At 42.2% G+C, this 16,330-nt stretch overlaps 1 protein-coding gene across 2 annotated transcripts; it reads left to right on the top strand.

Moving 5' to 3' along the window:
- Positions 1 to 5,291: 5,291 nt before the first annotated feature.
- CTXN3 (cortexin 3) lies at positions 5,292 to 15,753 on the top strand. 2 transcript variants are annotated; one of them, XM_055142414.1, is made up of 2 exons: positions 5,292 to 5,749; positions 14,564 to 15,753. In XM_055142414.1, the coding sequence occupies exon 2, from the start codon at positions 14,660 to 14,662 to the stop codon at positions 14,906 to 14,908; it is 249 nt and encodes an 82-aa protein (XP_054998389.1). In that variant the 5' UTR covers positions 5,292 to 5,749; positions 14,564 to 14,659; the 3' UTR covers positions 14,909 to 15,753. The 2 variants fall into 2 exon arrangements, with proteins under 2 accessions (XP_054998389.1, XP_054998388.1); XM_055142413.1 differs by having other exon boundaries at positions 5,293 to 5,749; positions 14,561 to 15,753.
- Positions 15,754 to 16,330: the final 577 nt, after the last annotated feature.

Genomic DNA, 16,330 nt, shown 5'->3' with positions numbered 1-16,330 from the left:
GGGGGAGAATTCTGAGTGTTCCAGAAAATCCCTGTGCCCAGAGAATTATTCACTTTTGTGTTGGTATCTGGGATAGGACAAAGGAAGTTGGAGACTCATTCATTGCCAGGGGTTCAAGCAAGTCTTTTATTTAACTTTGGGGTAGGGGCCACACACTTGGCAGTGCTCAGGGATAACTCCTGACTGCACTCAGTAATCACTCCTGGCTGGGCTCTGGGGACCATATGTGGTGCTGAGGATCAAACCCGGGTTGGCTGCATGCATGGCAAGTACCCACTCACTGTGCTATTACTCCAGCCCTTATATTTAATTTTTAATGGTTTGCCTCAACCACACTGGCAATTTTTGCTACATGAGTTTACACACAATTGAACAATATGTATGTAGTCAACCAATCCTGTCAAGAGGGGCTTCCTGCGAAAATTGGTGAGTTTGCCCACTGCTCTCATTCTTTTCCCTAAGAGCTAAAGTGCCAAAGAAGGTCAAACAAAGAAGGGAAAAAACATTTAGCTCTATCACTTTCAAAGTGAAGACTTTATACCATAACCTTTTTACAATCAATCAGGTAGGATTTATTATCAAAATCTAGATTGTTTTGTAAGTATATAACTGTACCTCACGGTGATTCACTAATAAAAATAAAATATATAGATATTGGCCTAACTGAATAATTTAGGCTTAGGTCTCCAATATCTACATGATTAATAAGCTATCTGGTAATGTCATCTTAAAGATTGCATAGCAAAAATATGGATATTTATAATATATATCATATACTATAAACGTAATCTATCTACCACAGAAGTTTGGAACCTAGAACTGAAGGAGAAACTTGAACCATTCACATCTGTCTTTTAAAAGAACATACTATATATAACTGGAATTTTTTGATTGATTCTGATGATATAACAACTATTTGGAAAATCAATTTTTTTTCAGGTTTCAGTTGATTATATCATCTATGAGGCAGCTGAAATTTGTATTCAAAACCAAATGCCATAACATATTTATTACTACTTCCTAGACTCTTTTCCATCATCTCTACAAATTTCAATATCAGAAACTGAGATGGGTTTTTTAATGTTTCTTTTTCATTTTTTTAAAGAAGTAGTATTTAACTTTTTAATATATGATTATTTTCTCTCCTTGGTGTGTTTTCAAATTGATTTTTCTCTGTAAGATTTTTTTGTTCTAGAATTTTAGGTATAAAAGTCAGACTAGCGGTTCAGTAATCCTCAGGTACATTCTACTTCACTCTCTAAATCATCTTAATGTTTTAAGCCACTCAATCCTTCAACTACTCATGCAGTATAGCTTGTTTCCCTTCCAAAATGCAACTGCTGAACAGAGAGAATAACAATGCTGATATAATGGCAAAAAATATATAGAGAGGGATTATTTGTATAAACTGTAATTGGTACTTTATGTGATATTTTAAAGGCATAGAATATTTCCAAATCATTGTAAAATTATTATTGTAAAAGTCATTTAAAAAATTAATTTATGTACTAGGTTAACTCCTCCGTTACTTTGAACAGTAAGTAATCCATAGTGATGCTCTTATATTTCCATACTAAAACAAGGATTGATAACTAAAGTCTTCCATATGTGCTTCTAATAAGATCTACTAATGAAGGTTTGTTATTTTTTTAGGGTAAGGGATCTTTTTTCAAGGGCACAATGCAGTTCCTCTGTAGATAGCTTAATCATTTTTGACTTAAAAAAAAGTGAACAAACCTGTTTACTTTGTAGGACAATCTGTAATGCTTAGAAATATTAAATGTGATTGGTGTTTTCTCTCTTTCAAATATATTTCTACCATGTTGCATCACTGTTTGCTCCTCATTTTCATTTCAAATACTTCTGTGTTGCAGATTCATCAGTTGCTAATTGAGCACTCAGCCGTATCACCAAGGTGATATGTCCTAAAGTGCATTCAAGAAAAGATAAAATGAGGATTCTGTCCATTTGCAGTTGGACCTCAATGTACTTGCTTTTAATAACCCTTGAATATAGATGCTAATTTATAGGGCTGTGGTGAACAATATTAAACTATTCCTTACTCTTCCCTTGTGCTTTGAGTGCCTGCTGACGTGTGAAGAAGGCTAAATAGATAAATAAGCTTACACGTAGATCTGGCAAATCAGAGGGATGATAGAAACAGAATTAACCTTGATTGGGAAAGAAAAAAAAAAAAGAAACCTATCACATGATCTAGGACTAAGAAGACTGTAAAACAAAAACACAAATGAAAGAAGTCTTCCACTTCTTTCTGAATTAATCTCTGAATTAGCCTGCCTGCCTTCCCACCCTCAAATTCACATTTGCTGGTGGTCTCATGAGTCAGACATAGCTTTGGACTCTGAAGACAAGAGGAAACTATGAAGGGAGAGGCACTGAGGGATCTCAGTGAGAGCTGAGATCTCTGAGGGTTGAGATCCCACTTCCCGCCCCCTCACTCACCTCTCTCCACAGACTCTGTGTGGGCTTTCCATGTGGGGAGTGGTCAGCCATGCTCCATGTCATCCAAAGCTCCAGGAAGATAAATTCTGAGAGGGTTTTTCGCTTGAGGCAATTAGAAGCCACAGATGACCTTGTGAAGTCAGATCCTGTGGAGAGAGGCAGACACCATTCTGTTGTCTGCTAGGTAAGCAGCAAGGGCACAAAGGAGGAGCACAGTGGGGTGAGGTAGGTACTCTGGAAACAACAATGGTGGCTGCAAGTTAAGTGCCTCAGGGCTCTTACCAGGGAACCTCTCAGAGCTGGGCTGTGAACAACCCCAGCAAACCCAAGCAGGAACCTGACATCCCTATTTTAATTTAATTCTTAGAAACACCTAACATAGACCCTCTCTGACACTGATGAACAAACTCAACAGAGGTTTCTTGAATAGGTGAAAGAAAAAAAAAACACACAAAGGAGGGAAGAAATTATTATCACAAAGAATCTGGCTTTGAAAAGGAAAACCATGTTCATACTGTGAAGATGAAGCCAAGCACTGACTCCATTTTATCTTGAGAATTAAAGTCAGAAAGAAATGGTGCTGATGAGAGCGATAACAATGCTTATGCTTCCCTACTCCCGTGTTGGCATAAATTCTGATGCTTTATAAAACATCCTTCCTTCCCATCATTATTTTCTGTTTTTTTTTTAAAGGCAAAGTGAAGCATAAAATGTTTAGGAAGAGGGAGACTTGCAATGAAAATGTAGGAAAAGTATTTAAAATAAATTTCAAACAAAGTGGATTTCATGATGCTGTGTGGTGAAACACAATGACAACATGCGTGGCCTGGAGAAACCCCAGTCCCAACGGTTGCAGGGCAGCTGTAGGCAGCCTATAAAACCCTCCCATGGCAACATCAGGAAATGTGAGTCTTAGGCTAAGTCTGTTCTGCCTTAGGGTACTGTGGGGTACTCAGAACCCTATGTACAAGTGGGGAAATGGACACAGAAAGGAGACATTTCTAGAACAACTGAGAGAACTGCTATAAATATTATTGAAAACTAAAGAAGTAGCACCTACTGTGAAATGTTCAAAGAACTGAGCTGTTGTAAATCCTTTTTCAAGATTTCAGAATTCTTGATGACTCACATAATGTACCTACCCACGAAAAGGGCTGATTTCAATTAAAATGATCTTATCAAAGCAATAGCCACACTTAGCTGCAAGGACTTTGAAGCACTCAGTTTATCAAAGGTACTTTTGCTTGCTTCACTCAGCTTTCTGAAGAAAATTCTAACAAAACGTGGTGGTGGTCAGTGACTGACGTTTTGCAGTGCTGGTAGACTGAGGAGGAGAATACCAGCCTGTTTCTATCAAGTAAGTCACGAAGAAGTTCCTTTAAACAGAGGTTGGCAGAGGGGCTTATGGAATCCACTTCTTGGAAGAGTTTTAAAAATAGGCAGGCGCTCATCAATGTGGGATAGTTTAAGCCTGCCCAGTAGCTTGGACAGCCTGGGGCTCTCAAGTTCCCTTCCACTGCTTGGAGTCTCCCAGCTAAAACAATATCCAAAGAGCCCCTTTACAGGGCGAGCCCGCAGTCACCCAGGCTCCTTTCCAAACAGATGCTGCCTTACCGCATGGAATGATGTGTATATAAGTGAGGTGGGATCAGAAGGGTTTCTGAGCTGCAGTCTGCGGGCATCTCTGAGCAGGGAGCTCCAGCTACCAGCACTGCTAGGATACCAGTTAGTATTGAATGATAGTGCTCGTTTCATTTCATTTCATTTTCTGTGTGTGTGTGTGTGTGTGTGTGTGATGAGAGTTACTAAGAGAGAGATAGCGATAGAAACAGAGAGATACAGAGAGAAGCAAAGAGAGACGAAAAGAGACAGAGAGAGAGAGAAAGAGAGAGAGAGAGAGTGAGAAAGAGAGAGAGAGAGATTAACAAAAAACTAATTGGAAAGGAATGTCAGCCAGCTGCAAATTAGGAAAACATATGGGGAAAGATCCTGTTTTTGTGGGGTTAGATTTTAAGGCCAAACTTTTGACTCTGCCATCACCATTTAGCATTTGGATTTTCTGGTGTCTGAGGTCTCTACCAGACGAGTTGCCTATTGCTGGCAAATGAGAGTTTTCCTCTTAGACAATCAGTCCCCTTCTAATCTCCCCTAACCACCGGGTAATGACTGGATTCTCACAGGAGCTGGAGAGGGAACAGAGCTGGCAGACACAGTCAGACTTAAATATCATGCACCCCATCATTTGGTGGGTGGGTGTTATCGCTAACGATGCTTCCTCTTCCACAAAGCAAGGGGTGAGCTGCCAAAATAAAAGGATGTTCCCTCTTAAGGATTATGCTGAATTCTTTCCAGAGTGACACTTTTTTTTCTTTTTCAAAGAAGAATTTTATCCTAAAATATTTTTTTCCAAATTTATGTGGGCACTCTGACCAAGGAAAATAATGCAAGTATTGTGCCAGACCTGTAAGGCCACAGTCACACATGTTGGTCAAAGGAGACCCTGGACCTGACCATCCACAGCTCAGCAAACATCCAAGTAGGGACTCAGAATAGCCTTTTGTTTTTCTTAGTTGTTCCTTGCTTTTTGCCTCCCATGTCGGCTGCGTTTCTGAAAAGTCTGTTTCACTTTCTTGAGGAAAAGGAATCTCCCCTTCATCTCCCACACGCTAAGTTGAAGCCCTTCCCTACAAGTCTTCTCATTTGTTAAGTTGGCTCGAAGGTCACAAACCATAATCCATATGGAGGCTGGGAGCTGCAAGGTTCAAAGGGACACCCCCCTCCTAGCCATCATCCCTCCACCCTCCCCGAAGAGGAGCAACAATCAACAGAGAGGCTCAGAGCAGGGGTAGGTGGATGGCTTTGCTTTTGCAAAGGTGTGGGAATGCCCCGTGATGTGTTCCCTGTACTCCCTTTGAATGCTAATGCTTTCTTGAAGATGATTTCAGACACACTGCTAGGATACTGCCTCTACTCACTGAAGCAGAATCCTCTGAAGAGTTGCTGAGGCAGAACTGAAATCATGGCTTGCCTCAAGCAGCAGCCTTATTGGCTGCTCTAGATGCCTCACACGAAAGACGATGCTCCTTTCACTCAGGGGCTTTCATGGGAAGTTTCACAGCCTGAAAGAACAGCTTTAGATCTGGGGTGTGCCATCCGCTGCCTGCCGATACCACTGGCTACCACTTTAACACAGCTTGGCTGGGAAGAATGGACACTAAAGAGGCTTGTAACTACCTGTAACTGTTTAACCAGGAAATGGATCAAGTGTTTGTTCAGCCAGATCCAGGTACTTGACCCAAACTGTGTCTTTGATGGGCTAATTAAATGCTTTTCTCTAACTTTACCATTTATGCATGAGCAATAATCTCATAGATGCCTTTTGGATCCAAGTGCTGAATTTAGATCCAGCTGTCAGATAAAGTCTAATTGAACAGTTGCTAGGTGGAGCCAATTTGGTCGGGGGTGGGGTGGGAGAATATAATGATGCCTTTATTATAAAAGCATGCTTAAGTTCATAATGCCTCTGATACTGGATCAGAGACTAGGAAAACAGCTCCCTCTCTTTACTAAGCTGCAGTTTTTGAAAGCTGTTTTCCCATGACAGTATTTCTTTCCATGTCCACCTAAAACAACCAAGCTTCCAATGTTACAGGGATGTTTGAATTTGTTTATAAAAAAAATTACAACTCAACAACTCATTGTGATTGTGCTAATTGTCCCCTGCATCCCTGGGTGATGAGCTGCGTGCAAACCCAGCCCTTGGAGGTATCCGCTAGAGGTCTTTTCCGGGAGGAAACAGACAATAAGGGAGAAAGAAAACTGGGTGGAAGACTAAGGGCTTTCTGTTTGAAACTATAAGTTTCTTTGGTTGAGGGGTGCTCTATGATACCCCCAGCTACTGACTGGGCAGGCACATGGCATTTGTCTGGTGTTCTCGGCCAGGTTGCAATCTTGTGCAGTCCCTTGAAAAGTCTTAAAACAGATGATCAGAAGAAGAGGGACACAGGGCAGAAAAGGCTGAGGGCTCAGGTTGATGTGCAAGGATGCTGACCCAGAACCGACAAGCACCAATTAGTCGCAACTATAAGGTCCACTCAGGACCCCAAGCAGACATGTTTACGGACAGCTCTGTGGGTCTGGCACAAGGAACAGACCTTTGGTGTTTGGGGGATTGTGGGGTGGTAGCAGCTCTGAACTGCCTGTTGATGACCACACTCACTGCTGCATCTATTGTTTTACTATAGAATTTATACTTGTAGCCGTCCTGTAAGTTCTAAATCATTGGGGTTCTTGTACTGGAGCAGAAGCACTGCACTGGGCAAAAAAAAATATGAAAGTTACAAGATTTTAGGAGACCCCATACACCCTTTCCCCCTGCAAAATTTAAGGGGAGCTTTAAATTGCATGATGTACCTTGAAAGAACCTAGACCTCCTTTCCTGAAGTTAGCAAGTCTCTAAGAGGGCTTTAGAATCTTTGAATTTATAGGAAATGCTTTGCATCTCTGTATGTCTATTTGGGGCTGCAAACTACTGTTCCCTAAACTCATGCACAGAATTTGCAGATAATTTTAAGGGAGTAACTTTTGCTTATAAAGTGATTCTGTTACTGAGAGGAGATCTTACGGTCCTGTGGAAGGGGATTGCATGTGTGGGAGGGAGGTTGGAGTGAACAGGAGTCAGTCACCTCTAGTTCTTCATACAATAATGCAGCTGAGGCTTTCTGATGATCAGGAGTTTAAGTGGGGTTCTCTTAAGCCTCCGAATCAGTGAAAGCCATGTCAACTGCAGCAGCAGGACAGAGGCAAAATCATGCAGCCTTCAGAGGGAGCTTGTCTCAGCCAGTGGCTGCAGCATCAGTTCTGCCTAACGGGTCAACTGCCTTCCTGCTCCTGTCCATAGCGGGCGGCCCCCAGCAGTCCCACTTCCTGGGTGCAACCACCATAAATAAGGGACAGTGGGAGTCTTTGTAGAACAGCATGTCCGGGCCATTGCGTGTGAGTGGGAATTTGGGAATTTGATGAGGCTGTAAGTGATTCTGCTCAATGGACAGACTCTTCTAAGTCCTGCTGTTGAGACTATGACAAGTCACATCACTAGGTATCTGACCTACAAGTTTTAAAACTTGGATAAGGCAATTAAGTGGTTTAAGGGAACTTAAAATACAGGCCAAATGCTTAACTGAGCCTTATGTGCCATTAGCCGCTGGGCTGGGGAGTAGGGTGTGACACATCACAGCATGTCAGAGAGAACTTGCAAGCCAGCATCTTGGAGGGGGGTCATGGGTGGGGGGGGGGTCGAGAAATGGGGACAGGGATTCTCCTCCCTAGAGAACTCATTTTTTTTTTAATTGGGGAAGTTTACCTGCCATCAATATTCCTCCCTCCAGGTGCTTATTTGCCTAATAGAAGCTAGCAATAAGCTTCATTTTGCACAAAACTCTTATAAAGAGAAAATGCCAAGTTACTAAAAACCCACTGTGTGCCAGGAAGGGCCCCATGAGTGTCTGTAGTCTCTGCAGCTGCAGCATGGCAGCCTGATCCAGGAGAGGCAGTGGGTAGACTGCAGAGTAATGGGGAGGCACACACACATATGCAGACCCACAGGACAAGGGGCCCGTGGTACATGCACCACATCTGTGGCCAACGGACAAAACCTAGAAGCATGTGGCCCTATGACCATGGGACTTAGACTATAATAACAATAAATCTCCCAAGAAACAAGCAGCATGGCATCACCTGAATCACTAGGCTTTCTTCAGATTCTTTCCTGTGAGTCTGTCTCCTGTGACGCCTCATGAGATGCAATGTCCGAAGGACCCAACTGGAGATGGGAACAAGGCGACGTTTGTGGCTTCTGTCTAAGAAAATGGGATTCACAATCACGACAATGCTGCCTTTCCCAATCCAAAGGTCAAATTAGGTAAGACTGGACTGTCCCATCAAATAAAAAGGTCACTGCTTAGTAAGTCTGGGCTGCTTCTCACATTGCGGACCTCACGTTTCAGTACTGAAGTCAAAGAGTCAAATCGCAGCTCTCAAATCCCAAGAGCTAAGACACTTACTGTTACTGTGACTTGGACTTTCCGTAATTCTCTGAGACCAGATTTATTCCACACGTAATGGCCTGGCAGGGTGTGGACTTACACATACACACACACACACACACACACACACACACACACACACACACACACACACACACACACACACACACACCTCCCTTCACCCCTGTATATCACTCCAGCCAAGAGTGAATTTACTTCCCTGAACTGTAAGATGCAGAGATTTGGTCTGCCTCGCAAGAGGCAATGGCAGAAGCCAAGGGTTCCTAGGGGAGCTTTGTTGCCCCCAAAGGGAATGGAGACAAACCTGCAGTAAGTGCTGCCCTCAAATGCAAGAACAAGCTAGTGAAGACAGCGCTGCAGGGGTGCAGCAGAGGAAGTAAGAACTCTTCCAGGGGAGACCAGGGTGGTGAGGAGGGCCTCGTGCCCAGAGCATCAGGCTGGCGCTGAGGTAGGAAGCCTGCAAGTGTTCCAGGAACGGCCAGTGCCGAGATGAGCAGAGCAGCAGAGCCCGGCCGTCTGCCTGACTCTGGGTCTCAGTCTCAAGGACATTTAAGTGTGACTTCCTCGATCTATGGGCCACTTTGTTCAAAATAAAAGATGATTACATTTATTTTTCCTGTTTTAAACTGTGGAAAAGAAATGACTATCTGAGAAATGTCTTCACTGTTCAAATGTGTCCCGATGTGCTCCAGAATAGAAGGGTATCAGGTCCCTAAGAGGCAAGTTTAAGCTTTGACACAGCAGTAAGAGGTTTCCTGAGGGCAAGAGTTGTGAGATCTGAGCTTTAAAAAAATGGAGCTACAGGCAGTTTGGGAAAAGATGAGGAGTGGGGAGGGGGAGAAGGCAGGCTTCCTGGAAAATTATTTTAACCCAAATGGGGAGCTAATGACTGGCTAAATGTAGGGTTCACAAGAGGTTTCACGAATAATTCAGGGTGAGCTACATGAAGTTAGGGAACTCAACCTGTGAAAAAGGGATGAAGTAAGACAGAATATGGTGCTCCTTACTTAAGGCTTCCTCAGTGCTGTATGAAAATGGGTCTTTATTTCTTGGACAAAGACACAGCTGCAGGATTCAGGGAGCCAGGGAGGGTGAAGAGAATATGTTGACCCTTGTTAACTCAGGACAGCTCTGTCAAAACCTACTGAAATAATTTACTTGCCCGGGTTCCACTATTAATCTAAATCAAAGCTTTCATTATTCAGCCAAACACTTTCTACAAAGCAGTTTTTCTTTACCCCAAATGGGACTTTATTTTTTCACTCCGACCAATATCTAAACATTTCAGAACTCTAGCTATTCTTGTACTATAGTAGTCAAATGATTAAATGTTTTTCTGCATCTTGTTTTTATCAGGTGCTTCTTTTCACTTAAACATGCTGCTGAACTATTCAAACCCATATATTCTTGGTTAGCAGATTGTGGGTTTCAAATGAAGCAGCATCTTTCAGAGATTTCAATCAGTCCAGGTAAAAGCTGTGAAAGAGCTGGCATTTGTTTCTAGACCTCTGTATCCCACATCGGTTTATGATCAACTGATTATCTCATCCTTCCTGATGTCCTCCAGTCCTTCCCTGAATCCCCTTGTGGGGTCATCTCTTCCTAGTACCCCAATTTATCCCTCCAAGTCCTAGCAGCTCCTTACACCCAGAAAGATATTACATTAACTCTCCTCCTATTATCACAATCCTTCCTCCTTCAAGCGAGAACAGTTTTTATAGCCATATCTGTACTAATGCACTAACATGTCACTTTTCTCTGTAAAATACTGGTCTTTTATAGGAGCTTTTGATGATCTGATTTCTATTACTATTATTATTTTAAAAATTTTTATTGAATCACCGTGAGATAGTTACAAGCTTTCATGTTTGGGTTACAATCACACAAGGATTAAACACCCTTCCCTCCACCAGTGCACATTCCCCACCACCAGTATCTCCGGTATACCCCCACTTTCCCAGCCTCCCCCTGCCTCCGTGGCAGATAATATTCCCCATACTCTCTCTCTACTGTTGGGCATCATGGCTTGAAACACAGACACTGAGAGGCTATCATGTTTGGTCCATTATCTACTTTTGACATACATCTCCCATCCCGACTGATTCCTCCATTGCAGCACTGTTCACAATAGCCAAAATCTGGAAAGAACCCAAGTACCCTAGAACAGATGACTGGTTAAAGAAACTTTGGTACATCTACACAATGGAATACTATGAAGCTGTAGGAGAGATGACGTCGTGAATTTTGCTTATAAATGGATAGACATGGAGACTATCATGCTAAGTGAAATGAGTTAGAAAGAGAGGGACAGACATAGGAGGACTGCACTCTTTTGTGGAGTATAGAATGACATCACATAAGGCTGACACCCAAAGACAGTATATGCAAGGGCCAGGACAATCTCAGTTTTAAAAAATAAAGTGTTTCAATAGAACTTGGGCAGCTTGCTGAGAGAAGAGTGCCTTGCAATTAAGAGTGAGAGCTGTATCACTGTCATTCTGTTGCTCATTGATTTACTCAAGTGGGCACCAGTAATGTCTCCATGTTGAGACTTGTTGTTACTGTTTTTAGCATATTGAATATGCCACAAGTAGCTTGCCAGGCTCCGCCGTGTGGGCAAGATTCTCTCAATAGCTTGCCAGGCTCTTTAAGAGGGGCAGAGGAATTGAACCCAAGTCGGCCATGTGCAAGGCAAATGCCTTACTGCTGTGCTATCTCTCCACACCAAGAGTGAGAGCTATAGAGTTTAAAAAATTCTTTCTTCCTCATTTTACCAGTTTGGTATATTTAGAAGGGTTTGGTGAGGACTGGCAAATATACATTTTACTAAGCTCCTCAAAGCATATGATCAGGTTGCAATGATGAATAGCCATATCCTTGCATCTTGCCCTTTCATTGGCAAAAGGTAGAAAAACTGAAAACTTAAACTAATTTTTTATTCATTCTGATAGTTAGCTGTTCCATGGAGAATTCAGACCCCAATGTCATCCGTGGGGAGATGGCAGGTAAAGATGTGGCTAAAAATCTCAGGATGATAAAGATATTTGCCATGTCTTCTTGGAATGGTTGCCCACCACAACAGTTCCCAAATGAAGAAGGTGCCAGCTCCAAAACTGGAGTTATGAAGGAGAAGCTTAGGAAACATGAGATGTAGAGCCAGGAAAAAGGGATTCATGTTTTGCTTTGTGTGCCGAAGACAGGGAAGACTACTTTGCATGTCAGACAGTTACCACTGAATGGAAACCAGGTGTGCAAAGGGATAGACTCAATTTAATCTACACAGACAGCTCGTGGCTAGACTGTCATTATTGTAGGCTCAAAAGTTTCCATATCCAGCTCTTTATTGTTCTCACTGGACTCCACTGATCTAAGAATATGTGACAAGTTTACAGCTTATGATCTTCCATTTTCCCATATTTCCATTTGGGATTATGATGTAAATTAGTATTTCACCCTCCCCCTCCTTTATTTTTGGTTTGGGGCTACACCCAGCAGTGCTCAGGGCTTACTCCTGGCTCTGTGGCTAGGGATCACTCCTGGCGGGACTCAGGGAAAACCATATGTGGAGTTGGGGATGAAACCTGGGTTAGCTGTGTGTGAGGCAAGCATACTTCCCGTCTATACTATCACTCTGGCCCCTCATAAGAAGCGTTTTGAAAATACATACTTGTCTCCTCTCCCAGCGGGTCCCTGTGACTGGAGGGAAAAGGGATGTAGAAAAAAATGCAGAAAGGTCTGGGATTCTAGTAAGCACACAGAAAGAAAAGGGAGAAGGCAGGTGGGCTGGAGGAGAAGGGTTCTCTGTAGGTATTAAAATACAAGAGGCAGACTAGCTTTTGCATCTACTTTTCAGTCACAACATGGTAAAATGTAAACTGATTTTTGGAGAATGTTATGTTCATGTTCACTTTGAGTGTTCAAGTGGAGGGGCGATGTTGGTTGGAAACACTGTGAAGAGCTGCTTCAGAAACTCTGCACCCCCTTCCCCAGGCTCGGGTACCTTTCCCCAGTTCCAATCACCCCACAGGGAGAATGAACATCCAACGCTAAAAGAATGTTTAAGAATAAGCAAACCAAGCCTAAGTTTAATCCACTAATATGTTTGATATTTGGGAGGGGGAGTCACACCCGGCGACTCTCAGAGGTTACTCCTGGCTCTGTACTCAGGAATTACTCCTGTAGTGCTCAGAGGACCATATGGGATGCTAAGGATTAAATCAGATTGATTGTATGCCAGGGAAATGCTCTAGCTGCTGTACTACTTCTCTTGTCTCTAAGGAGCATATTTTTAAGAATAAAATTTATTGCAATCATTTCTCTAAACAAAAATAAATCATAAAGGAATCTGTTGCAACTATTTCTGCTTTAGAACGTTCAGAGACACGAAACTGCCAATCAGAGCCTTTCCCCTCAAACTAATGACACCTTCTTCCCAGATACTAGTGGCAATTCTTCCCATAAACTATTTTTTAAACTTGTTTTTTTTTAGTTTTTTATTAGTGAATCACTGTGAGGTTCAGTTACACACTTATGAACTTTTGTGTTTGCATTTCAGTCATATAGTGATTGTTTATCCATCCCTCCACCAGTGCCCATTCTCCTCCACCAATGTTCCCACCACCCCCGTTGTTTTTTTTTAACTTTTCAGTGTCAACATACATGCAAACTGTTATGATTACTAATACTGTAAGGGAATGATTTTAAATTGACTGAAGAAGTATTGTACTAAAGCTTCACACTGTAATTCTATTTTTATTTGTTTGCTTATTTTCATTGAGCAGAATTTCTTTTGAGTCCATGTTAATTTCCCCAAATGACTACTCTGCTGGGTATCACCTCTTTCAGACTCATAAATATGTCAAGATCTTTCCATTTAGTAATGTGTAATATGGATATTTTCCTTTTTAAAAAAACTGGTTTAAATAATTTGAGTTCAACATATGAAGTTGTAAGAGGTCTTTATGTATCCTTCAGTTGGCCTTAAAAGCCTATTGCTAATATTCATGTACCTCAATTTTTTTTGTCAGTGAAATGGAAAAGGTAGTAACTCAACTATATCCTTCTCTTCTTTGCTATTAAATGGTTTTAAACAGTAGGAGGCTAGTGTGAAGCCGTTAAAATAAATGCAACCAATCAATTCCTTTCCCCTAACTTAAATCTCTAGGTATTTCCCAGAGCCAAGTATTGAACCTGGTTTTTGTTTTCTGAAGAAAAAAAACAACTGTAGTTTGACAGTTTGAAGGTCGGAGACACCTCTCTTCTTCCTAGATTCAGCCAAGAAAAAGCAAGAGAAGTATCCTTGTTTCTTAGTCATGTCTTAAGTGAAGTATCGTTACGCCCCAACCCCATCCCACTTTATGTCTTTTCAAAGACAGTCATCCTCATTAGAGTACCAGGAGAAAGATACACAGAGATTTCTACTTCCATTTTCATAGCATGGTGGCCCCTCCAAAGTCACCTGCAGTACAGTGGAGTCAGAAGCTAGAGCAGCGCCCAAACCCATTGCTCTCTGAAAGTGATTTTACATTCAACACCTTTCCCAACGTCGGCTTCCTTGAAGTGGGGCTCTAGAGGACTTTGCTGCCTTGGATGTTGTAGGAGAGCAACTGTTGTAGGATGTTGTAAGATGTGCATCCTGACACACAGCCATGCTCAATGAAGAGAAAGGAGTAAGGGCTCTATTGCTAGAGGAACGCTGAAAATACTTGGCAGGAGATGCTGGATTTGGATGTCAAGCTGGCAAAACACACCGAGGCCAGCATGATACTGGACATTCCCCTCCCCGCTCCCAACCCCATCCTCTGTACTGTGGTGGTGTTCCCTGCTCGTCCTTCCTGGTCCCAGGTGGCTGCTCTGGGGACAATCTGGTGATTTGATGAAAAACTAAAATACTCCTTAATGGTACAGCATTAAACATCCTGGTGAGCAAGTTCAGAGATCCCTCTTCTCTCAGAAAAAAAGCACGACTGTGGGTCTAGGAAATGCAGTTGTTATTGGTGATTACTCCCTTTGCTCCCTGTTCCTTGTTCCAGCAGATGACTCGGCCTCTCCAAGCTGCAGTTACCATGGTTTCAACAGGCTGATGATGGCAGCAAAGGAAATTGAGAGATCCTGTGCTCTGGCTTTCCTGGATGATGGACGGGGGACAGCCCGTCCCTTCCCCTTCATTGTCCCTCGGGAACACATCGACAGACTCTAGCATGTCTCTGGAGCAAAAAACCACATTTGTCTTTGTGATTCTGTTGTTTATTTTCCTGGGCATCCTCATTGTCAGGTGTTTTCGGATTCTTCTGGACCCCTATCGAAGCATGCCCACTTCGACGTGGGCAGATGGACTTGAAGGCCTGGAGAAAGGGCAGTTTGACCATGCACTTGCATAATAGGGAGCAGTCAGGAACCCCTCCTGAGGAGGTCAAGCACTTCACATCTTAGCAGAAGTTTCCTTTCCTTGATGTTCTCAATAAACCAAATTTTAACCCTGTTTGTCTCTCCTGGAGTCCAGCCCTCCTGCAACCCTTTGTTCTGTAATCATGCAGCTGGGGTGAAAACTTTTGAGGATATTGGGAAGGAAAGCTTCTAGTACCAACTCAAAAGAGATGGTTTTGCATTTCCCTGTTTACTCAATGAATGAATGTTGCTGAGTCTACAATGTGATGGTGAAACTGAGAACATCAACAGTGACATACACTTGGCCACCAACACAGGACCATGTGACCTGACCCAGGAGTTATAGACTATGAAGGATTTGACCTCCTTCTGGTTACAGGGCCAGGTGGCTTCCTCAGCAGAATGTGACTCTTAGTTTGGTCATTTTTATGAAAATGTGCATCCTGGGCAGAGTGGGCCCAAAGCAGGTCCTGTTTTTACCTAAAACAAAGAGCACTGTGGGAAAGCAAAGGGCCTTGCTGGTATGGACACATATGAGTGATGATGGAAAACCAGGAAGATATTGCTTCAATTTTTAAATATAGTTAACTATAAAATCTTATGGAGTTTTAAAAACTATTTAGCAGACCACAGATGTCCTATATATATTCATGTTACATGTGTAGAGTTAGCTATGCATAGCCTGATTTTACTTATCATAAATGATATAAATAATAAGCGCAACTTCAAGTTCTAGATTTTTTCCTAAAAGAGTGTTGATTGTTTAGAGTCACCTTTTGTAGTCTTAAAAGAAATGGGTGTTCATGACTGAATATAGAAACCAAATAAAACTTTTCAAGAAAACACAAGTGTCTTCTTTCTCCTCCCTGGATATATCAATGTCCTGCCTGCAGAGCATCATAGCCCATGCTTGGGGCCAGGGAGAACAACCCAAAGGGCTGGATGAAGTACATGCCTGGCCTTCCCTGGCACTGCATGATGTCTAAGCACTGCTGTGTGTAGTCCTGGTAAATCCCAGCAGAAATGAAGAGGCGCCCCCACGAAATTTCAGACCAATGCAAATGGGTTAACGGAATATTGGCAGGGGCGGGCGGGGGGGGGGGGGCGCAAGAAGAGAAAAAGTGGACAAGAGAGAGAAAGGAAAAAAAAAACCGACCAAGTTATGTTGGTAGAAAAACCTTGTAACCAAAGTCAATTCTTTAGATTAAATTTATAGTCTCTATCTTCTAATCTTCCCCTAACTAGTTTTTATTTCTTTATTTTATAAAGTTTAGAATGTCAATCATATCTAAAAAGGAAGCATTTAGTAAAATGACTTTAGCATCTCCTTTAAAAGAAAAAGCATTATTCGGAGATTCTTTGCCTCATATTTCCTTTGAGTTTTTAATAAAAAATAAGTTTCATTAAAATATAAT

This window comes from Sorex araneus, chromosome 6, assembly GCF_027595985.1.
Source record: "Sorex araneus isolate mSorAra2 chromosome 6, mSorAra2.pri, whole genome shotgun sequence".
Taxonomy (NCBI): domain Eukaryota; kingdom Metazoa; phylum Chordata; class Mammalia; order Eulipotyphla; family Soricidae; genus Sorex; species Sorex araneus.
This window is presented reverse-complemented; position numbering and strand designations above follow the sequence as displayed.